Source organism: Nycticebus coucang, chromosome 17 (genome assembly GCF_027406575.1).
Source record: "Nycticebus coucang isolate mNycCou1 chromosome 17, mNycCou1.pri, whole genome shotgun sequence".
In the NCBI taxonomy this organism is placed as follows: domain Eukaryota; kingdom Metazoa; phylum Chordata; class Mammalia; order Primates; family Lorisidae; genus Nycticebus; species Nycticebus coucang.
Window position 1 is genome coordinate 9,786,961 of NC_069796.1, and position 24,777 is coordinate 9,811,737.

At 37.2% G+C, this 24,777-nt stretch overlaps 1 protein-coding gene across 1 annotated transcript in view; it reads left to right on the forward strand.

The window, feature by feature from the left end:
* Positions 1-24,777, forward strand: part of MAN2A1 (mannosidase alpha class 2A member 1) — a 214,105-nt gene that overhangs the window by 50,728 nt on the left and 138,600 nt on the right. The window contains exon 5 of the mRNA XM_053565980.1: positions 14,959-15,086. Coding sequence (XP_053421955.1) covers positions 14,959-15,086 — 128 coding nt within the window. The remainder of the gene's footprint in view (positions 1-14,958; positions 15,087-24,777) is intronic.

Consider the following 24,777-nt stretch of genomic DNA (forward strand, 5'->3'; position numbering starts at 1 on the left):
CTACAGAGGAGGACAGGAATAGGCAACTACATGTAGCTAATTTTTTAGCTCTGGCTGGTCTCGTGGGATCCTCTCACCTTAGAGTCCCAGAGTGCTAGGATTGTAGGCATGAGCCACCACACCTGGCTTAAAAAGGGCTTTAACGTTTTTATGGTCAGGGTGTATGGATTGTATACCTTTTATTTTTTAGAATTTTTTGAGTTTTTCTTTGTGACTTAATGTGTGGTCAGTATCGATGAACTTCCTCTGGTAGCTGAACAGCTGTTTGTAGAATGCAGAGTTTGGTGGGTGTCTGCTAGATGAACTTCCACTGCTACCTGAAGAGCTGTTTCTAGAAGGCAGAGTTCGGTGGGTATCTGCTAGTTCAATATTTTAGAATTCGTCTTTGTGCGGTCAGTTCTGCTGTCATGCCACAATCACATTCCAGAATTGTGCGGTGAAAACCACAGAGCTTATGGAAAAAGTGGGCTTATTGTACAGCACTTAAACACTTCATTAATGACACACACACAAAAGTTGGAAATGTACTAAAGATGCTAGTCCAGTTTCACATGTGTTTAATTGGTTAAGAATGCATAAGTAAATGTGTCAGGTTACCTTAAAAAAGACCTGACGGTTGTGGAAATGGGTGTTGAGAGGAGTATAGATCATGAGTTTTTGTGAATTGGCAGCAAGGGGGTTATCTGAAATCCATTGGAGAGTTAAGTTGTGTGGCAGATCTGGAGGGTGTGGGTCACTGCCCGCCTGGAGCTAGGAGATATTAGAGGGGTGCCTTGTGTATTCTTGCACAGCTCAGTTCAGCTCAGTAGAGTTTTCTGCCTTCTCCAGTATTTCCTAGGACTAAGTTGTGCATAAGCAGTGCAAAATACGTTCCCTAATCAATCACTTCGGAACCAAATTCCCACTTTTAAAACAATCTTTCATAGCAGAACTGACTATTTATTTTGCTATTATTCCTCTGCCAGCTTTTTTTTTTTTTTTTAAATTTTGGGGTGTTTTATGTTTTTTTTTTTTCTTTCTTTCTTGTCTGATCTTTGCTGCCTTATTAGCTCATTTGTTCATTCATTCATTCATTTACTAGACATGGAGTTTATCTATGCTGGGGCAAGGACTGCAAGGTTCTGTGCACTCCCTGGCTTTTCTTCATCATAAATTCTTTTCCTTCATCATAAATTTTATCTTTCATCATTGACAAATTACCATCTTTTCTCCTTTAAATGACTAATATTACTATCAGTCTTCTGTTGTTTGTTTGTTTGAATTTGCCTGACCTGTGCTGCCCTCTTTACTTTAAGGGCAGTGGATTTGGAGTTATAGGTCTGGGCACTAGGGCCAGGCTTCCTGGGAAGTCCCATCTACTGTGTTACTTTGGGCAAGTTACATAACTTGTCTGTGCCTCAGTTTCTTCACGTGGGGGTAATATTGGAATGCTAATTATTTATTTAACATTGGAATGTTTATGTTATTTTATTTAGTTCTCGTGAGGATTAAATTAATACAAATAACATGCTTGGCACAATACCTGGCACATTTTAAATCCCCAATAAATGTTAATGGCTCTTATTTTAACTTTAATTTGTCAGTTGTGTATTTCTCTTGGATGCCATATGTAAATTTTAGTTCTGAAGTTATCTTGAGAATCTACATCATTTAATGGTAGATTTTAACTATAAAATATATGTTTTCTACCTTAAAAAAATTTCCTTAACATAATGCTTCATTGAAGATAACTTTTGTCTTGTGCACAGATGCTATTTGAATGTTTTTACTATATCCATGAAAGTACAAATTTTTGCAAAGTTATATATCTAAGTATTTAAGTTTTCATCTATCACTTTGAATGTTTTTTTAGCTTCTATGTTCTGCACTTACTAATTGATAACTGCTTTTGTTTTAGAATCCGTTTATGTGGTTATCGAGTCTCTAGGGTCTCTTTTTCATATGCATTTTTCTTTTAATTTCTTATATTTACAGCATTTGGGGAGGTTTTTCTCAAGAATTTCCTGCCTATGCCCTCACCCCTCTTCAGTACTCTCAGATGAGTCTTCTCTGACTCTGAAGGCTTGTTTTAACTTTGGCCCTCTGTTCTTTTTCTTATTGTGCATAGTCCAAATGTTTTCCACCTTTTTATTCTTGAGCAAGAAAAGCTGTATTCACACCTGGAATTTGTCCCACGTAACGAGTAACTTGCCTGGAATCCCTTCCCGTTCTGACCCAGTACTTCACTTTCCTTGCTATAGGGATCAGTCATTGCTGAACGCCTGGCTTCTACTTCACCTGATTTCCTTTTGGGAAATGGTCTCTTACACAGAGGAAACAGGTCCTCCCTCTTCCTGCCCTAGCCCAGACAGGTCAGCTGTGACCTCTTTCCCAGGGCTTTGAATCTTTCCAGGGATCCTCAAACTTTTTAAACAGGGGGTCAGTTCACTGTTGGAGGGCCAGCCTACAGTTTTAAAAAAAACAAAAAACTATGAACAAATTCCTATGCACACTGCACATATCTTATTTTGAAGTAAAAAAACAAAACGGGAACAAATACAATCACACCGCCTCATGTGGCCCGTGGGCTGCAGTTTGAGGACCCCTGCAAATGGGAGTGGACAGATGGGAAGGAGGGAAGCAGACCCAGAGGGAAGGACACTCCTCGCTGCACCTGCATGCCAGAGACCTTTCTCAGTCCTGCGGTCCCTGCAGCATGAACTCTCACTTTCCTCCAGCTTTTGGTCAAGCCCAGACTTTTAGCCTGTCTTCCATTCTGTGTGCCCAGGACCGTCTCCCTCCATGTTTTCTATCCAAAGTCAGGTTGTGTTTCCTTGCAAATGAGAAAGTTAGATGATCTATTCTGCCTTAGTTTCTTTGTTAAAGAACTATATCCTGGAAGGTCATATGAACACCGGGGATCCAATAGCTGGGGAGGGTGCCCAGGTCATAAAAAGAGCTGGGGCCCTGTGAGGACCTAGGGAAGGACCACCCCATTTGTCAAGTACCTTGTTTCTGTGGTGAAGCTGCTGAGCCTGGTGCTGGCTTTCTGCACCTCACTTTCTCCAGTAATGGCCTGTGAGCAGGTGGGGAGCACCGTGTGTCTGAAGGAGCTGCTTGTCACAGGTCCAGTGTGCTTGGCAGCCTCCCAGCCTGAGGGTGAAAACTGTGATTGCTGTCTGTCCGAGGACTCAGCTCTCCTTCAGCCCTTGCCCTCTGGACTAGGGGCTGTTCTGAAAAGCTGTCAGAATCTTCTCTGTTTATGACATGGACTCCATGATGATTTTTTATGCAGGACAGTCGTGGGTCAGTAATTGTGTTGTTTCAGTGTCACCTGTCTGTATCTGTCAGAAGTGCTGCCATTCTTTTTTTTTTTTTGAGGAGAATAATCAATCTATTGAAATTAACCCAGAATTATACAGACATTAGAATTACCCAAGAAAGATATTACAACAGACATTACAGCTGCATTCCATATGTTCAAAAAGGGAAGTAGAAATATGAAGGGTAAATATTTTTTTAAGATTTTTTTTCTTTTTTTTTTGAGACAGAGTCTCAAGCTGTCACCCTGGGTAGAGTGCCATGGTGTCATCACAGCTCACAGCAACCTCCAACTCTTGGGCCCAAGAGATCCTCTTGCCTCAGTTTTTCTATTTTTAGTACAGACAGGGTCTCGCTTTTGCGCAGGCTGGTCTCGAATTTGTGAGCTCAAGCAATCCACCTGTCTTGGCCTCCCAGAGTACTAGGATTACAGCCATGAGTGCTGCCATTCTTACGGCCTGAGCATAGTCCCCCTTCCTGATTCTGTCTGGATGCAAGTTCTCCCTCTCTCCTTTCTATTCTGTTGGCTATTTGACTTAGTTTAAACCATAAAAAATTGCCAATACTTGGTCACATTTGATATACAAAAATGTCAATTAAAATATTCTGGAATGTAGGGCTGATGTTTAATGATAACATTTTGCTTAAAGAAAAAATTTGTTTCATAACCATGTTCGTGCAAATGAGGGCTGTTTTGTTTCTGGTCAAGGTTTGCCAAAGTTTTTTTTCCTTTTAGCTAGAATCATTCATTTTTGTTCATATAGTACATTTATCTAACTAGGGTAATTTTTTCTCTATTTACTTGAACAAAGCATTCTTAGTATTAATTGCCTAAATGCATTTTTTTTGAAAACTTAATGTTTAGGTTTGCTCCATAATTGAAAATTCTGAGCTTGAACTAGGTGGAGTCACTAATAGATTTTTTTTTTTTGACTGCTAGAATACTGATTGTGCGATGGCTTGTTTTCCCTTTTTTGAAGATAAACTATGTATTAAATATCTGTACCTAAATTTGCAAGCTGGCTATTGTAGTGTAGAACTTGTTAATTCCAGCAGAGTTCCATGTGAACTTTCATTGTCCCTAAAGAATACTAATTGATTATGGGAACTTAACAGAAACATAATTCAGATGTTCTCTATAATCTATTCTAACAATGACTTGTTTGATTTTGCCTTCCTCACCAACCCCTTGGCAGTATTTAGCTCTATAAGATTTAAAAAATGAGAATCTAGTTAACTAAAGAGACATCTAGGCAAACAACATCCAGCTTTTCTATTACTCATGACTTGAAATAATGTAATAAATTAGAGTCATGGTGCCTATTTGTGATACATACCTGTTGGAGTTAAATAATTTACTTAACATTAAATAATCAGCACATTGTCTTTTATGCTTGTTTTATTTTAAAAATGACTCGCATGCTAACATTCTTTTTGCTTTTCAGGCTTCATATTTGGATATTTTGGACTAAAGGCAATTAAGAACTACACAGTGTTTACAACACACACAAATATGAACCCTTATTTAGAGTCAGGCAGATGAAAACATTAACTTCAGCATTTCCCCTGCCTGGCATCCAGCATATGGCACGTTCCTTGTTCCTCTCTGAGCTCTGAGACATTGGGCCAGGTTTTTCATTGTACCTGCTATGAGACCAGTGTTCAGTAGACAAACCCACTGAGGTGTTGGAATAGAAGAATAGTTTTTGTGTTCACTAAAGTCTTGACCAGCTTCTCTTTGTGGATCTTTTGGTGTAAAATAAGGCTCCTGATGTGTACTGGAGGAAAGTACTATCAGTATAAATTTTGTGTCTGTACTTCATTGCTTTGCCAAGAATGCAAACCTTTTTTTCATCTCATCTTTCTATCACCTTCTTTTGTCTTTCTTCTGTGTTTGTATTGGAAAGATCTACCCTATTTTCTTACCTATCTCTGTTTGCTTATTGAAATCAGAGAAATATTTGATGTTACTTTCTTAATAAGAATCCAAATTGAACTGATGTCCATTTAGGGTTTTCCTAGAAAAAGATATGTTACACAGACTCATTTATCATACATTTTATACAGGTTAGATTTTATGTTATTTAATCAAAACCTGGTATAAAATTTACAGAGCAATGAGAAATTACAGTGTGCCTTGTGAGGTTCAGATCACTTGCAGATTTGGATTGAGTTTCGAGCCTAAAGATACTTAGCATTTCTCCAAAGGGATCAATGCAGTGTACCAGTTTCTAAAATAACGTAAGTTCTAATCGTTGAAGCACAGTATACATTTATTTAGGAAAGCACATACTCTGTCCGCACCCTCTCCAATCCCAGTTCCTCTGGGTGGGGCTGCTCTGCTGCTTCCGCTTCTCCTTTAGCCCCGGCTTCTATGTGCACCATGGGCAGTCAGAGAAGCCCCGAGGAGCTTCCCTGGTGCTCTTTCTTGGATACTTTCTCATTTCTTAGGGAGGATTTCTTTGCAGCGTTGGCAGATTCTCCTTGAAATTCTTCCCTTTTTGGCTTCTGTGACCCTGAGCACTTTCTCTGTAGGGGCTGTTCCTGCCTTGCTGAGCGTTCCTTTTTCATCACTTCTCTGATTTCTTCCTTCTCACTTTTCATATGTTTCTGTTCTCCCCTGTTGGGTAACATCCCATGGTTCTCCTCTCTCCATTTTGAGTGGAAACCACACCGTGGTTTTAACTACCAGGCATGGTGACTACTTCCAGATCTAATACAACACCCACGCCACTTTCTTCTTCCTTGGTTAATGGTGACAGTAAGAGGTAACGCTAAGAGCTTACAGTGTGCCAGGCACATTCTAGGCACTCGTGTGTCTATTCAGCAGTCCTCTAGCAGGCTCTTGAGTTAAGGTCCTTCTTACCTTCATTCTGCTGTTGAGGGATCCGAGGCAGAAGTGTTAAGGAACATGGGTAAGGTCACCCAGCTAGTAAATGTGGAGTTAAGACCGGAGCCAGCCTGGCCCCGGAACCAGTGCTGTCAGCATTTGTGGGGCTCTGCCCATCCACCTGCCATCCCTGCCACATCCAGTCAGTCCCTGGGCCTTGTCAATTCTGCCTCTTAAGTATCTGTGACTCTGACCTTTCCTTTTTACCCCCATCGCTCTTGTTTTATGCCATTGTGAAAACCTCCCAGTGGTCTTCCTGTTCCCAGCTGTATCACTTCCTCCATCTCACCAGCACCGTTATGTTTCTGGCATGCCAGTGTGACAAGGTTTGCTTTAAAATGCTTCCGTGACATTTCCGTGTAAAAAAGGGACAGATCAACTCCTTTACCTGACACGTACTGTTCTTTTCTCTGGTTCTTCCCAATGTGTCCACCCTTACCTCCAGCACTTCCTGCCTCTTATCTGGTCTCGGGCACACTTGGTCACATGGGTGTCCTCGGACACACACTGTTCGTGCTGTTTAGGAATTTGCCCAGGTATTCAGTTTGGATTTTTATTTCTTCCTTTTGTGCATTGGGCAATTTCAATCCTATTCACTTCTAGGACTCAGCTGAAATGTTACCTCATCTCTGAAGCCTTCCCTTATTTATTTCTTCATCCACTCAACAAATATTTGTTGTGCTTTGCTCAGAGGTATAGGAGGTGAGCAAGACTGACCTGGTCCTAGCCCTCAGGGAAGAGCAGAGAAGACACATATTTAAACACAGTATTACAATAAAGGGTTCTCTTTTATGGAAGCAAGAAGGAGGTCTAGAGGGTTTCCTTAAGGGATATTCAAGCTGAAACCCGAAGAATAACTGGAACTGGTCAGTCGGGACGTGGGTGTCAGAAGGTGGAGAAGGGATCCCGGGTTATGAGAAGCGAACTGTAACCGTGGTGCAGGGATGAGCGAGAGCATGGCATTTCACACACCTGGAAGTCGATTAGACTGCCTCAGTGGGGGAGGAGGCGGGGCCTGGCTGTTCCTGCAAGGCTGGTAATGCATGACCATGTGGGACCTCCAGATCCAAATTTCTCCCAGGGAGATACTGTCTCACAACACCACAGGTTAGCAAGAGTATATATATATCCTCATATATTGCTGCTGGGAGTGTAAAAGTGTGGGTGACTTTTGAAAAGCCTCCAAGAGTTTTTCAAAATTAAACACCCGCCATGTGACCCGGGAGCTTTACTCCTAGGAATTTACCTAAGAGAGATGAAGACATGTCTGTGAAAGTTGTGTAGTCACTTCCATAACAGACCTTGTCACGGGAACTTCAAACTGGAAACAGTTCAAGTGTCCATCAGCACGATGAGGGATTGAAAAATTTAGTATATTCATATGACGGAATGATTTTTTTCTGGAAGAAAAAATAACGATTTACTGAAATACACAGTCATGTGGATGAGTTTCACAAATATGTGAAGCAAAAGAAGCCAAATACAGAGGAATAAATATTGTGCGATTCTGTTTTATGAAGTCTCCACTGATCTATGGTGATAGAAACCAGAATGTCAGACTTTGGGAATGATGCTGCCATGAACATGGGTGTATAGATATTCGTTTGAGTCCATTCTTTCAATTCTTTTTTGTATATACCCAGAAGTGGGGTAATGCTGTATTTCTGTTTAATTTTTTTGAAGAATCCTTCAAAAAGTCCCCACTGTTCTCCACATTGGCTGTACCATTTTACATTCTGACCAGCAATGGACAATTTCCAATTTCTTTGCATCCTTAACACTTACTTGTGTTGTTCCCCTCCCCCTCACCCCCATTTAAATAATAGCCATCCTAATGGGTGTTGTACCAAACTTTTCAAATAAATAAATATCTTGGAGACTTAGTATAAAATCTATTTTATGAATAGGGGTTAATTTATTTAAATACTCTCAATTTTATTTTTGGTCTCTTGCTAACGCATAGTGTATCCTTTATCTTTAGTATCTACAAGGTTTTATTTTGTTTTCTATACATACATACATACAAGCAGCATTTATTTATTTATTTATTTATTCATTCATTCATTTATAGTAAGCAGGCCTGGGTCCAGTTCAAACCCAACACCCCTGGTGCACAGGGCTGGTGCTCTAACCAGTGAGCTATGGGCGCCCAGCCTGTTTTCTATATTCTTAAATATTTTGACTTATTTTAAGTAGGCATGGATAAAAGTATATGCACATCTTATGATTTAATAGTTATCGCTGGCAATGTGTGAGAATATCTATTTGCACACATCCTTGACGTCATAGTATGTTATACAACTTTTTGATCTTTTCAATCTGATAGGTGATAAGTGAAAAGTGACATCTCACTTAAGTTTTAACTTGTATTTTCTTACGAGCAAGGTTAAATTTCTTTTCAATTTTAGAAGTCAGTTCTTTCTGAAATATCCCACTTCAAAGGATTGCCTGTTTTGCTTTATTTCTTATAGTTTGATACTAACAGGAACATTAAATGTTAAACTGTGAACAGATGTGATTCCTGTTCTTCTGGTGCTTATAGTCTATTGGAAGAGAAAGACAGCAACATAGAGATACTCAGTCTGAGTTTGTTATCAATGCAATGAAAGAAAAGCTTTGGATTAAACGGTAACTGTTTGGGTGGGATGCAGTGGCCAGTAATGATTTCTAATGGATCCATAGAGCCAGTGAAGCAAATATTACAAGGGGAAAGAAAAATTATAAGGCAAATGGAAAACATAGGCAAGTGATCTGAAAGAAGGGAGTATGACTGGAATGAAATGAGGAAGAAATGATGAGATAGAAGTAATTTGTCCTCTGCTTCTCAAATACTAAATCTTTATAGGTAGGCATCAACAACATTAAAAAATATACAATGACTTTCCCTAATTTATTATATGAGGGGGTTTAAAATAAATCTTATTATTACTATCATACTAGATAACTAACTCTCCATGAAAGGACTATGAATCAGAGAATTATTAGTAGATTCTTTAGGGTATAAATTGATTCCTTGGGAGCCTCTATCCTTTTGAATTGTCCATTTAACTTTTTTTTTTTTAATTTAGGAATGAAACCATGTATGTCATCTTGTATTATTTCATATTTCCCCAGATGTATGATTACAAATTCAACTCATTTTTTTCCACGTGAAATTAATTTGCGATTCTTTGAAGCTTGCTAAATGATGCATTGTTTGCTACTAAGTTGTCTGTAACAATTTCCCCATTAGGGAAAAAAGCTCCTTGAGTGTATCTTTTTTGTGTGACCGAATTCCAAATGTCTTATGATTCTACTTAGGGGAAAAAGTGACACTTAGAGAAAATGATTTGCAGCTTCTTGTGTTTTGCAGTAAATTCGTAAGTGTAAATTCTGTATCTTAGGCAAAATGAGCAATGACAGGCCTGCTCAGCTTAATTTTGATCGGATATTTTCATAAGCTTTTTATACCAAATTCCCCATCATTGAAATAGAAACATGGAAGTACTTTAATGTCTTTTACCATTTGTTAGAAGTTAACTCATTACTGTGAACAACAAAACATGGGTATTATTCATTTTGAGAGTCAGTGCCTGGTTTTCTAATTTCTGATTTTTCTAGATAAATGTACTCTTTTGTTCCCCTTGCTTTCCCTGCATTTTGCTACTTTTTCATCTAGCTCTGGTATTTATTAGTAAATATCACAAAGTGTATATGTAAAACACTCTGCCAGAAATCAGCAAGTCTTGATAGAAAGTAAGCAATAGATGCCCTCGAGTGGACTCATCTTTTGGACTTTGCATTCCCCTGCCTGTCAGACATAGCTCAACTGAAGCTTTGCGCTCATTCATTGGAAATGTTTGGAAGTGCTGTGTTCATTCTAAGTAGGTTTCTCTGTTGATACAGGTATTAACTATTTCTTAATTAAAAAAAAATTGTTAGTCTGGAATGTATGGTTACAATGTGTTTTAATCTATCACTAACAGTATCAATTTTAAGTGTGGTACTTTTTTGCAGGCTAACATAGCTTTTCTCTTATTTCTATAATTTTTTTAAAGTAAAGTATTTTCTGAAGTATTATTTCTGTAAGAATTTTGGTCTTGTTTGTAGTCGCCACTAAATGATGATAATCATGATAATCCTTCTTAATAAGTAAGTCAACCGTTTTCCTTATGTCTTTTGGACTTTTTTTTTTTTCTCATTCATCAGACAATTCTCATCATATATATTCTAGAATACAGAGCAAATTTGTGTGCTTCTGAAGTTTCTGGGTTTTTGTTGTGGTTGAATGGAAAGTGTTTAGGCCTCACACAGTAAATATTTTATATCAGAGCAAACCTTCCTGCCTGAAAGAATCTTCTGGTTTATGTTCTATTTTTTTCATCCTCATAGATGGTTTAAAGGTGATCCTGGAAGAAAAACAGGCAGTTCAGAAACATAGGAATATTCATTAACTTGAAAATCATGTTGTCTGTTTTTTTCCATTGCATGTTTTGTTTTATCTGATTAGAGAAACTGGGCTAACCAAAACCCAAACCTTTCTGGCCTGCTATTATGACATCATTTATTCCTGTTTTTTGACCTACTCATGCAATTTTTCTTAAAAACCTATATGAGCATATTATTTTAAAATATGAGTCTCTTGACTTTTATGACATAAAATACCTGGATTTTTTCTTATGAGCTTATTTTAAATCACTCTGATTGGAATTTTTTTTTTAGAAAAACAGTAATCCATTCTTTCTCCACTAATTTGATGTCTTTTTTATTTTATTTTTAACTGATACTAATATTTTTATGTATCTATGGGTATGTGTGATATTTTGTTACATGCGTTGACTGTAATTAATGATCAAGTCAGAATATTTGCTGTGCCCATCACCTCAACTATTTTATTTATTATTTATGTGTTGGGAACATTTTTTTCAAGTCCTCTTTGAAATATATGACACATTTTTTAAAATTATATTCACATTACCCTGCTATTGAATGTTAGAACTTATTCCTTCTAACTGTGTTGTGATGGCACCCATTAACCAGCCTCTTTTCATCTGCGCCCCATCCGCCCCTTACCTGCACACCCTCTCTGCCTCTGGTACCTATCATTCTATTCTCTGCCTCCCTGAGAGCCTCTGTTTTAGCTCCCACATGTGAGTGTCTTTCTGTGCCTGGCTTATAATAATGACCTCCAGTTCCATCCATGTTGCTTCAAACGACGAGGTTTAATTATATTTTTATGGCTGAACATTCCATTGTGTTTATAGACCACATTTCTTTATCCATTCATCCCTTGATGGATATTAAGGTTGATGTCATATCTCTGCTATCGTGAACAGTGCAGCAATAAAATGGGACTGTAGGCACCCCTTTGACATACTGATTTCTTTTCCTTTGGATAAAACATGGTATTAAATTGCTGGATCATGTAGTAGTTACATTTTTAGTTTTTTGAGACATATTCAATGCCAATGGCTATTTGAATAATATAAATATTTTAAAAATCTATTTCTCAACTTCCTATTCTGGCTCCCCGTTGTGTCTGTTTCTAAGTTACAGTTGTTGTAACTTTTTAATGGCTTTTACCCACTGGAAGGGCAGGTTGCTTCTCATGTCTCTTTCCTAGAATGTTTCAGGCTAAATTCATAAATTTATTCTTTTTGTTTTTAACTTTCCTTGTCACCTGCATTTCCTCTCCTCCTTCTGCTTGATCTTTGACCGTCCTTCTCTGTGTTTGCTTTAGATTTCACGTCCTTCCCTATTTCCTTTTTTAACGCCCCTAAAACTTAATTTTTTTATTGGCCCCTTTTCTTTCTTTTTTTTTTTTTTTGTAGAGACAGAGTCTCACTTTATCGCCCTTGGTAGAGTGCTGTGGCGTCACAGCTCACAGCAACCTCCAACTCCTGGGCTTAGGCGTTCTCTTACCTCAGCCTCCCGGATAGCTGGGACTACAGGCGCCCACCACAACGCCCGGCTATTTTTTTGTTGTTGCAGTTTGACCGGGGCCGGGTTTGAATCCACCACCCTCTGTATATGGGGCTAGCGCCCTACCCACTGAGCCACAGGTGCCGCCCATTGGCCTCTTTTCTTAAGCCTGCTCTTCTTTTTCAGTTAGCTCCTTTAGGATGTTCTGTTGTTACAAAGAGTCCAGTCCCAATTTTTACTCATTACTGCAAAGTGACTTCCCTTCTCAGGGGACCTCCACTGCCAGTGTATTGTTACTACCACTCCTTTAAACCCCTGGCATTAAAACGCTAAGTCTTACTTGCTTCAAACCTTTCTATCTCCAGTCATTTTCTAATACCACTGGTACTTTCTAATGAAATGCCTTTTCTCTCTTCTGCCTCCTCCATATTTTCTCCTGCTCCCATATTCTCTAGATCATATCACCTCATACCTAAGATCATTAAAACTTCATCCTGACCCTTCCCTTTCTAATTCTTTTTGCATGTATCTGTGAGCTTCATCTAATATAAAAATTTAGTATAAATACCCACATTAATCTGATGGACTCCTTCGTTCATTGATCTAACAAAGATTTTTGAGTGCCCGCTGTGTACCTAGCAAGCTTCTAGGCCAGAATGAAACAGCACCTCCTGGACCTGCCCTCCTGGAGCTTACATTCTAACGGTGGGTAGGAGTGAAGAGGGAGAGAGAAGAGGCAGGGAAGTTTGGTTCTCGTTCAAATGAGATGGATAGAAAATAGTGTACAGCGCAATGTTGGTTTAGCTTAGGTGCTTGTGAAGACTTTTCTGAACTGACACATGAGGGTAGTTGGGACCAGCCAGGTTGGGAAAGATAGGAGATAAGAGAATAGATAACAAAGTGCTGAAAACATTTTAATAAATGGAAAGCTTTCCATGCCTCTCCAAAATTAGTAGGTTAGTCTTGAAAGTAACCACTGTGTCTAGATATGAGCTTATTCATGTAGTATGGTAAAATAGCATCTAAGGCCTGGTAGGAAAGGGGCGAATTAGTCACAAATGAGTTGGGAAAAGTAGCGGCTGTGTATAATGTGTGTGACTCCTTGTTTGATGGACTATTCCTTGAAGACCATTCATGTCTATGGAATAGGAATTATGTAGCAAAATATAACTGATATAGATGAAGAAAGAAAAATGCCACCATTGGAGTATTTTTAAAAATTTATTATTTAGTTTTTTTTAAAATCTGGCTTTCATGTTTACTCAAAATCAAACAAAGAGATTATTTTCCAGAAATACATATATGAAATTTTCCAAAGGATCTGTTTATTTGGATATTAAGATAGTAAGGTTAAATTTCCTTATTTGATGGTCAGTTATTGAACCCCAAACCATCCTAACATCCCAGGCTAGCAGGTATAAGGTATAAAGGGCAGGACTGGTCCATGGCCTTTAGAATTTGGCTAAAAGAGGCAATCACCAGAAAGGTAAGAAAAATTAACTAACTGCAAGGGAAGGCCCATTGCCAGGAAGGGTTGGGCATAGTATCTTTGAATTTAGTTGTGTTAACTATAGAAATGCAATTTTTTAGAAACTTGCAGATTCTTTATTAGACGGTCTTTATTTAGGCCTTTGAAATTGGTGGTTTACCTGGACATTTTGAGTTTCTTTATTCTATGAGTCATCATATTTTCATGTGAAATTATATTAGTTGGTGATCCCTATGGCAACGTAAATTTCATTCAGTTCTTTCAAAATTTGCAGGAAATGTTTTATTTGATTATATCTTTTTAGAAATTGACTTCATTATCTATTCTGTGATTGGTCATACACTCGTGCACCTGTGTGAATAAGTCAGATGTGTGTTAATGTCATGGCTTCTGTTACGTGCTTTGGAGGAAAATCTTTATTCACTCTTTGTGCCTCTGATCTGCTTCACCTTCAGCTTGGCTTGGTCATTGGCTTTAAGCTGCGGCCATTCTTTTTGAAGCTGCTTTGCTTTTTTCTAAAATTTTACCTCATTGTTCAAACTGTCTTGTTGTACCTTCAGAAGTCTGTGGCTCATAAGATATATGCTTATCTTCTTAACTTGAATGCTTCCTTGGGCATTTCTCAAATTTTCAATATTTTAGGATTTTTTTTTCCTCAGGGGAAGGTGTCTTCTTAAAACAATTCAATTATTAGGGCTGGGGATCTTGTCACCTTGTCTAAAGTCACAGCAAAGGAGTACCCAGTAGACAGTGATAATTTAGTATAACGATAATATTTTATTCAGTATTGGAAAGTAAATTATACAGTCTACATTTTAACTAAGTCAAAGTGCTTTATAATGTTTTCTGTATTCACAGAGTCATGTGATATTTACTAGCTTTACCCTTATTATTTTTTGAGTAGTTTGCATGATTAACTTACCAGCATTATCAGGACTAAAGTAAATACTGATTTTCTGATAAAGGTATATTGAAACAAATACTGTACTTAAGATGACAGCCGTACAATACATACTTCTCAAGCATGTCCTGAGTAAAGCACTTTGCCAGGGGCTCCGCAAGATTCAGAAATGAGTCTGTGTAGCTCCTGACATTGAGAATCTTTGAAGCTGTGTGGCAGATTATACCCCTGTGAAAAGGAACCTCCAAAATGATCTTCGTGGCTTTGCCCAGGGTAGGAGAGGGATTACTCAAGGTACTTTACTAAGAGTGCGTTATCAGAGGCCTCAAATTGAAATTCATTCACTGGTATGAAAAATACTGTTTTAAAACTAGGATAAATACTGGTTATAGTTAAAGGCTGTAATTGTTTGTTTAGTTTTTTTATTTGAACTTTTCTTACATTTGTTAATGTAAACTCTTATTATTTTCTCTTCAGTTTAATAGAAAATGGTCAATTTGAAATTGTGACAGGCGGCTGGGTCATGCCTGATGAAGCTACTTCCCATTATTTTGCCTTAATTGATCAACTAATTGAAGGGCATCAGTGGCTGGAATATAATCTAGGTATGTATTCTCCTTCATTTGGGATATTCTGCGCAATTAATTTCAGGGAATGTGAAGTGAGGCTCTATTTTATTTTTTCAAATAACTATTATAATTTTCCTAATACTGATTATTGCTGAATAATTTATCTTTTGATAATTTATGATGTTTCTTAGAATATAAGGTTAGTTATATACATACACTACAGTCACCATTAGGGTCATCTGCCTTGTTTCATGTTTCTCTGTTAATTTGGTCTATTTTTATTAATTTAGAATTTTTTAGGATATTAATGATATATTAGTTAAGACACTTGGTCATAAGAAACAAAAACCTAGTCTGCTGCTGCTCCATGGTCTGGAATAAAGCCCTTCCTCTTTAAAAAAAAAGAAACGAAAACTTAAATTATTAGCCTTAAGCAAAAAAAGAAAAGAAATGTAATTATGTCACTGAGAATTTCATAGATTTGTAGCTCAGATAAGGTGGGTTCCAGGGGATTCTAATTAATGTTTTCTGAGTACTATCACTTTGGGCCCTGCTTGGTTTTGCTTCCGTCTTCCCCCTGGCTTTCTTAACATAGTGGGTAAGACTCTGTCTCTAAAAAAAAAAAAAAAAAAAAAAAAAATGTGAAGTCTCCATCTTTTCTTATGGCTGAATAGCACTCCACGGTATACGTACTTTACAGTTTGTTAATGCCTTCATGGGTTGATGGGCATTTGAGTTGCTTCCATGTCTTGGCGATTGTGAATGGTGCTGCAATAAACATTTTGGTGCAGATGTCTTTGTGGTAAAATGATTTTTATTCTTCTGGGTAGATACCTACTAACCGGATTGCGTTAGTAAGGAGGGTCAACTTTTAGTTCTTTAAGAATTTTCCGTACTCTTTCCGTAAAGATTATATTAGTTTGCAATCCCACCAGCAATGAGGAAGTGTTCCTGTCTCTCCATATGCATATTTGAGACTTCGTGATGTGGGCTAATCTTACTCAAGTTAAGTGATATCAGAGCGGTTTTGATTTGCCTTTCTCTGATGATTGAAGACGATGAGCATTTTTTCATGTTTGTTGGCCATTTGTCTGTTACCTTCAGATAAGTTTCTGTTCAAGTCTCTTGTCCACTTAAAAATGGGGTTGTTTGCTCTTTTCTTGTTGATTAATTTGAGTTATTTGTAGATTCTAATTATCAGGCCTTTGTTAGATTCATAACATGCAAAAATCTTCTCCCATTCTGAAGGCTGTCTGTTTACTTTGGTTGTGGTACCCCAGCTCTGCAGAAGTGTTTTGCTTGATCAAATCCTATTTATAAAATCCTGAGAAAAGAAATAGCAGAAGATGTTAACAAATGCAAGAATATACCAAGCTCATATTTGGGAAGAATAAACATCATTAAAATGTGCATACTACCCAAAGCAATCTACGGATTTAATGCAATTCCCATAAAAGCATCAATGTCATACTTAGAAGAACTTGAGAAAAGAGTACTTAATTTCATGTGGAAACAGAAAAAACCCCAAATAGTCAGTACAATTCTTAGAAATAAAAAAAAAATCTGGAGGCATCACATTAAGAGACTTCAGGCTATACTGTAAGTTTATAGTGATCAAAGCAGCATAGTACTGGCACAAAAATTGGAGACAATGATATATGGAACAGAATAGAGAATATAGAGATGAATCCAGCTGCGTATAGTCATTTGATCTTTGATAAACCTAACAAAGGCATGCACTGGATAAAAGAATGCCTACTTAGTAAAGGGTGCTGGGAGAGGTATTTGCCACATGTAGAAGGCTGAAACTGGACCTGCACCTCTCACCATTGACAAAAATTGATTATCACTGGATAAAAGATTTAAATTTAAGACACAAAACAATAAGAAATTCTAGAAAAGAGTGTGGGAAAAATGCTTGAAAATATTGGCCTTGAAATAGATTTTATGAGCAAGACCCCCCCGCCCCCTGGTAATTACAGCAACACCACGTTTGTGCTTTTGTGTGGACGAATATTTCCATCTGTCATTCTACAGGAGTAGATTTTTGCTAGGTTATTTGGTAACTATTTTTGGCATTTTGAGGAAGCATCAAATTGTCTTGCAAAATGGCTGCACCATTTTACCTTTCCACTAGCAATGTACCAGATTTTAACTTTCTCCACATCTTCACCAACTTGTCTTTCTTTTTTATTGTAGTCATGCTAGTGTGTGAGAAATGGTATGTTTTGATTATCATGTTCCTAAAGACTAATGATGTTCAGAATTTTTTTTTTTTTTTGCAGTCTCTGGCTGTGGCCGGGTTTGAACCTGCCACCCTGTGGCATATGGGGCCAGTGCCCTACTCGTTTGAGCCACAGGTGCCGCCCTGATGTTCAGAATTTTTTGTGTATATGTTGGCTACTCATGTATCTTTTTTTGAGAAATGTCTGTTCTAATAATCTTTTCCTTGTTTTTTTATTGTTGGCTTGTAAGAGTTCTTATTTATTCTGGATAAAAGTCCCTTACAGGTAATGATTTGCAATATTTTTTCCATTCTGTGTGTTATTTTTTCCCTTTCTTGAAGGTATATTTTGATGCACAAAAGTTTTCATTTTGAGTAAGTCTAGTTTGTTTTTCATGTGTGTGTGTGCGCGTGCGTGCGCTTTTGATGCCATAGTAATAAATAATTGCCTAACCTAAGGCCATGAAGATTTACTCTTTCATGTTTTATTTTTGGACCTTCAAGTTTATTCTGCTGACTTAAATGTCTGTTGTTATGGTACTATCAGACTGTCTTGACTGCTGTAGATTTGTAGTTAAGTTTTCAAATTGGAAACTGTGATTTCTCCAACTTTGCTCTTTGTTTAAGCTTTTTTTGATGGTTCAGGGTCTCTTGATTTTTTTTTTTCCCATAGGAATTTTTTAATACAAGCCGAGATTTGGGTAGTGATTGTGTTGAATGTGTAAGTCAGTCCAGGGGAATATTTCCATTGCTAAGATGGAAATATTGCAATGGAAATATTCCATTATCAGGTCTTCTGATACATTTACAAGGATAGATCTTCTTTAATTTCTTTCCGTTTTGTTTTATAACTTTTAGTGTAAAAGTCGTGTACTTTTTAATTGAATTTGTTTCTGGGCATTTTATTTGTTTTGCTGCTGTAAATGAGATTGTTTTCTTAATTTCATTTTGGAATTTTTATTTTTAGTGTATGGAAGTTCTTACTTCCTATCATCAGCATAACGTTTTCGAGATTTATCCTGACTGTACATTAGTGATCCATTACTTTTTGTTACTATGAAGTATCCCATTGTTCAGGTTTTCATTGATGAACATTTGAATTGCTTACATTTTTTGGAATCATGCTGCAATAAACATTTGTGCACAAGCCTTTTTGTGGGCAAATGTTTTTAGTCTCTTGGGTGAATACTAGGAGTAAAATTACTGGGCTGTAGGATAAATGTATGTTAAGTTGATGTGAACTTCGAGAGAATTTTCCAGAGTGGTTGTTTTATTTTGTAGTCCACTAGCATGGTTGTTCCACATGCTTACCAAAATTTGTGCTTTTGTGTGGACTGCTTTTGTCAATCTTTTTTCTTATAACCAGTCTGGTAGGCATATAGTCATATTTTATTTCATTGTTTTTATTTGCCTTTCTGTGATGATTGATGATGTCGAGTAGTTTTTCTTTCGCTTATTGGCCAGTGGTATATCCTATCTTGAAGTTTCTAATAAATCTTTGCCCATTCTTTTCAGTTGAGTTGTCTTTCATTTTTGAGTTGCAAGTCTTTCGTATGTTCTGAATACAGACTCTTTGTCACAGATGTTTTAGGAATATTTTGTCTATTTCTGGTTATTCATTTCTGTTTAGTGGTATCTTTCTCATTTCTCTTAACCATTTTGTACTAGTATATAAGAAAAATTTTGATATGTGTATGTGTATATGTGGTACAAGTGTATAGATCTCCTAAGTAGCAAATTTGATGTTTATTATATTTTTATATAATTTCTTATTAGTTATGATGAGAATGTAATAATATCTGGAAAAGTGAAAATTGTCTTATCTTTTATTTTTATTTATTTACTTCTTTGAGACAAGACTCACTCTGTTGCCCAGGCTAGAGCTAGAGTGCCATGGTGTCAGCCTAGCTCACAGCAACCTCTTAACTCCTGGGTTTAAGGGATCCTCCTGCCTCAGCCTCCTGACTGGCTGTGACTATAGGTACCTGCCAATGCCTGGCTAATTTTTTCAGTTTTTAGTAGAGATTTTAATTGCCCTTCCTCAGGCTGGTCTTGAACACCTGAGCTCAAGGGATCTTCCCGCCTCAGCGTCCCAGAGTGGTTAGGATTACAGGCATGAGCCGCAGTGCCTGGCCTGTTTTTAATACTTAGTAGTCTTCAGTGAGGGTTGTCCAGCCTTTTTTTCTCTGTTGTACATTGGAAAAATAAGAGTTATCATGGGCCACACATTAAATACACAAATACTAAGGAAAGCTGATTAGCAAAAAACCAGGAAAACCACCCCCCAAAAGCAGTCCATGCATACTTACAAAATAAGCATGCAGCCCACAGGTTGGACATCCCTATACCATATATCTGTTTGATATTTTATTGCATAGATCAAATCTGCTAGAGTAATATATATGATAATGGTTATATATGGTCTTGTTCCAGATTTTTATTAGAAATTGTTTAGCTGTTCTATACTGAGTATTTTATCATCTAGGAGCTTGTGATAGGTGTTATTTATAGTGTTTAGAAAATTCTTTTTCTATTGTTTTTCAAATAGTGATAAATATTGAATATTACTGGATCTCTTTCAGAATCTATTAATACTATATGGTTTTTCTTATTTGCTATATGGATGTGATGGCAGTCTGGTCAGTTAAAAAGTTATTGACTTCCTGGGGTAAATCCCTTTTGGTTTTCCTGCTATTTGAATTCTCTTTATTTAACATTTTTGTTGATGAATTTTATATCCATTTTCGTACATGAGATTGGTTTTCTTTTTTAGTGTACTATAGTTATATATATTTTTATTGGTCTATGATACTTAATAAAATGGATTGGGTGACATTACATCCTTCTTTGTATTCCATGACAGTTTATAGACATTTGAAAGAATTTACTGTTAAAATCCTAATTCCACAGTGTCTTTTATTGGAGATAAATTTTTTTAATAATGCTAAAAATTTTGCTACAGTCATTGATATAAATTAATTGACATCTAAAATATAAATTGTATCATTTTATTAGAAACATAACCTTCTTATCAACATTTTAATTATTTATAATATAAAATAAAAACTATATATGATTCTTTGTTTTAGATGGTATTTTATTCCACAAGTAATATACACTCAATGTAGGAAAATAGGAAAAAATTTACCTTAAAAAGATAAATAATGTGCCCTCATATTAACCTGAAATTAAAAAGAAAAAACCCAAAAAATAACAAAAAATATATATTAATAGAAAGTAAGCAAAAATCCTATATCTACCCTGTAGAGATAACTGTATTGTAATACATAACATTATAATATTCTAGACTTTTCCATAGGTATATTTAAACAGAGAATAATTTAATTCCACAATAATGGGACTGTATTTATAAAAAACCTTTTTATTAGAGGAATATAGTAAAGTGTTTTAAACTATCTTCTCTGCACGTTTTATATCTATCTTTTCTCCCGTTGTATCTATGGCATCTTTATCTATTAGTGTGCTGTATTTATTTTTTAAAGATAAACTTCTTTTTTATTTGTAAGCCCATGTAAATATTTTGTGTTTCTTCATACTGCCTTAGCTGTGTTTTCTTTCCCCTTCTCCTGTGTTTTTATCCTGAAGGCTCTGGTCCACACGCATGTGCGTACACGTGGACACTCTGGCTCAAACTGAAGGTGCCTGGGACATCTCTCCTGCTCATGCTGTGTAGCCAGGCAGGCAAAGTGCTGGACGGGAGTTGGCGCTCACTTTTGCACCGGGCAGAGGGTCAGCCTGAGAGTGCGTGTTCCTGCTGCCTCCAGCTGCCCTGGAGAAGAGCAGAGCAGTGCTGACCTTTGACAGGCTTAGGGGTGTCCTGGGGACTCTCAGCAATAGCCCTGAAAGCCACCTTGCTCCTTCACTCTCTCTTCCATCTTGTGCAGGGAACACACATAGTGACACAAAACCACAAAATTATTCAGTTTTAGGCCTCAGATGTCAATAAATGAAATTTTTAGAAAATAAGTTTCAAGATCTGAACTTAGACCTTTAATGGCTTTTATTAGTGATTCGTGAACAGGGCAGCAGCTCTTCTAAGGAACAGAAAGGCTGACGAGAGCAGGGAAGGTAGAGGTAAGCTTTGCAGGCAGAAAGGGGCCAGAAAAGAAGAAACAGGAACCAAAACCAGATTGGTTGTTTAAACTTACTTTCCTATCAGGTTAAAACAGAAGAGCCTTCCACATCATGACAGCTCAGTAGACTGGGTCCCTTTGCTTGCTGTGGCCTCCTGTCTTTGGTTACGTGGCACCTAGCGTGAGTGACTGCGTTCCGTGTGGTCTAGAGTGCAGGTCAGGCGAGACCAAGGCCTCCCGTAATTTTACTGAACACGGGCTTCTGCTAACTTAGTCACTAACCTCTTGAGCATCAGAGTAAGCCTCACGATACATTCCAGAAAGAGAAAAGCCTGGTTCAGGGGATTTTTCTCTAGCTCAGTTACTTTGCACCTTTTTAAAGATAACAAACACATGTATGAAGTTTTTTACTGAATGTAGCTTGGCTGCGTCTTGTAAACTAGAATAGTGTTCTTGGTTTTGTTTTCTAAATTGAGAACAGCTATTATTTTGGAGACTTCATTTTTACATTTAGTTACAGGATGCTTTTTAAATTATTTAATCTTTGGCTATTCGTTTCTGTTTTTGTGGACTTTATAGAAATTTAACCATGCTAACTTTGAGTTTTTAAGGTTGTCTTTTGACTAAAATATCCATATTACAGGACTGTTTCCTGATTCCTCTTAAATAATAATGGTTAATATACTTAGAATAATCAGTGTAATTAACTATTATTCATATTATTCATGTTCTAATTTTTAAACCTATGAGGTTTGACAAAAATTGGTATGTTTATTCTTTTGAATGATTGTTTTTTAATATTTTTTAAGTTTTTACTTTTATGTATTTTGAAATCTTATTCTGACATGAAAGCACACAATCTTTTTGATGATTTTTCCTGATTGTGTTGACAAATGCTTTATTGGCAAATTTTCATTTTTCTTATACTGTATTTTTCCCTAAATTTAAGTCTTCCCTTCTAAAAAAATACTATTTTCCTCATGCTAAGGAAAACCCTAGGAAGATACTGTATTTCTTTCTAAATCTCTCTGTAGTTCTTGCCTCCTTTTTATCAAACCTTAAAAAATTATAATTTACATCCTGTTTTTTATTTTATTTTTTTGAGACAGAGTCTTATTCTGTTGCCCTGGGTAAAGTATAGTGGCTCTATCATTGCTCACTGCAACTTCAAACTACTGGGATCAAGTGATCCTCCTGCCTCAGTCACCCGAGTAGCTGGGACTACAGGCTTGTGCCACAAACCCAGGCTACTTGGTGTCTTGCTCTTGCTCAGGCTGGTCTCAAACTCCTGAGCTCAAGTGATCCTCCCACTTTGGCCTCCCAGAGTGCTGGGATTACAGGTGTCAGCCACCACGCCTGGCTAGGTCCTCTCTTTTCTATGTTGTTCCTCTCAAGGATTCTTTATTCCGTTGCATCTGAATAGGCTGGTATTCCTGTGTGTGGATCAAATGATTTTGATGTGGAAAAGATTGCCAGTGGTGCTGCAATTGTTAACTTGGATGGATACTAAACTCTTTGATATCGTTGTAGCATTTGATGTTGATTTTTATCTTGTTTGTAAGCTTAGTCTGCCTTTATTTTATAACTTAATTTTGATTAATTTCAAACTCATAAAAAGTTGCGTGGTCATGCTTAGGAAGGAAGAATATGTCCTGTACGCAGCAGATTCACAGGCATGTTTTCCTGAACCATTTGAGAGCAAGTTGGAGGGAGGTACCTTGTCCCTTTATCTCTAAATGCTTCATTGCCTATTTCCTAAGAAGCAAGGACATTTTTATATATACTCAGAATACAGTTATCAAATTATGAAGATTAATACTGACACAACAGTCTGGTTCATAGGATATATTTAAATTTTGTTGGTTGTCTCAATAAGTCTTTTGTAAAAGCTGCTTTTCTCCTTCCAAGTTCAGGATCCACTCTTGGGTCATGCAGTGCACTTAGCTGTCGTGTCTCTTCTGTCTCCTATAATTTGGAACAGTTCTCCAGCTTTCTTCGGCTTTCTTTACCCTTATATGTTTAAAGAGTATAGGCCAGTTTTGTAGGAAGCCTCTCAGTGCGAACTTGTCTGTTTGCTCTTGATTAGATTCAAGTTATCTTATGTCCCTCCTGTCTGTGTGCCCATCTTGGTGCAGAGTCTCTGCAGTGGTGTCCCCTGTCCTTGGTGCATCGTATCAGGAGGCGCACAATGTCCCTTTGCCCCAGTACTGCTAATGCTAGCCTCCATGAATTGGTGGAGGTGTGTCTGCTAAGCTTCTTCACTGTCCTATTATTTTTTTAACCCTTTCTAAGTAATAATTTGAGGGAGATGTAATGAGACTAGGTAAATATTATTCCTCAGCAAACTTTTGTTGCTTTAGTTTTAGCATCATTGATGAATTCCACCATTCCTTTTATGATTGTTAGTTGGCATTATACTAAAAGGAAAAGCTGTCCTTTTTTCTGCTGTTTATTTCTTTCTATCAGTGTGAGCTCATGGATTGTTATATTCACTCGATTATAATCTGGAACTATCATTATTTATTTTGACATGCCAGTTGTCCCAGATTTGGCCGGTAGAAGTCCCTTTGCTCTATTTCCTGAGTTATTTTACTGTGTCCCCACGATTCCTTTACTTTGACTGGGGAATATGTTCCAGGCTTGTCATGTATTTTCTTGGCCTCAGCTCTGAAGCCATTTCTTTCTGGTTATTTAAAAAAAAAACAAAACAAACAAAGAAACAAAAAAAAAAATGAATGGTAGTTACGGGTCGAGATCTGGGAGCTAAGCTGAACTTATTAGTACTGAGTTGTTATTACATGTAGGTCCTCCTAGTGCGGTGGGTTGGGAGATGAGTGTATGCGTGTTTGTGGATACATGTAAAGATATCTGTATAAAGATATCTGTATCTGGGTTTTCATGTCTGTTGAAAACTCTTAAGTTAGTCTTGATAATCTTCTAACTCAGTATCTTAGGGTATAGTCTAGCCTGACGTCCCGTGTTTGTAGTTACTTGTTTACAGTGCACATCCCGACTCCCTTGATTTCATTTGCTCGTTTTTAGAATACATTAAACCTAGTTTCAGAACCTAGTTTCATGCTACCACACAAAACAGAATTGCTAAGTAGAGTGCAATCTTTCTTTACAAGTTTTGGAGGCAAATCAGCTATGTGAAATGCACAATTATGTGGTCAGCTGAGTTGTGATGCATTTTCTTTTTTCATTTTGACTCTACTCTCTCAGTCCTCTGTGGATCCTGATGTTTCCTTCTCAGTTCTCTTTGCTGGCTCCCCTTCTCTGTTACTTTTTACGGTTATTCTACAGAGTTGTCTCTTCTGTCTTTTGTGTTACTTTGTGTTGTGTACCTATTTGAGTGAAGTCTCTGCAACTAGATTCAAGATCTCAAGATTGAGACTAACGCATTTTTGTA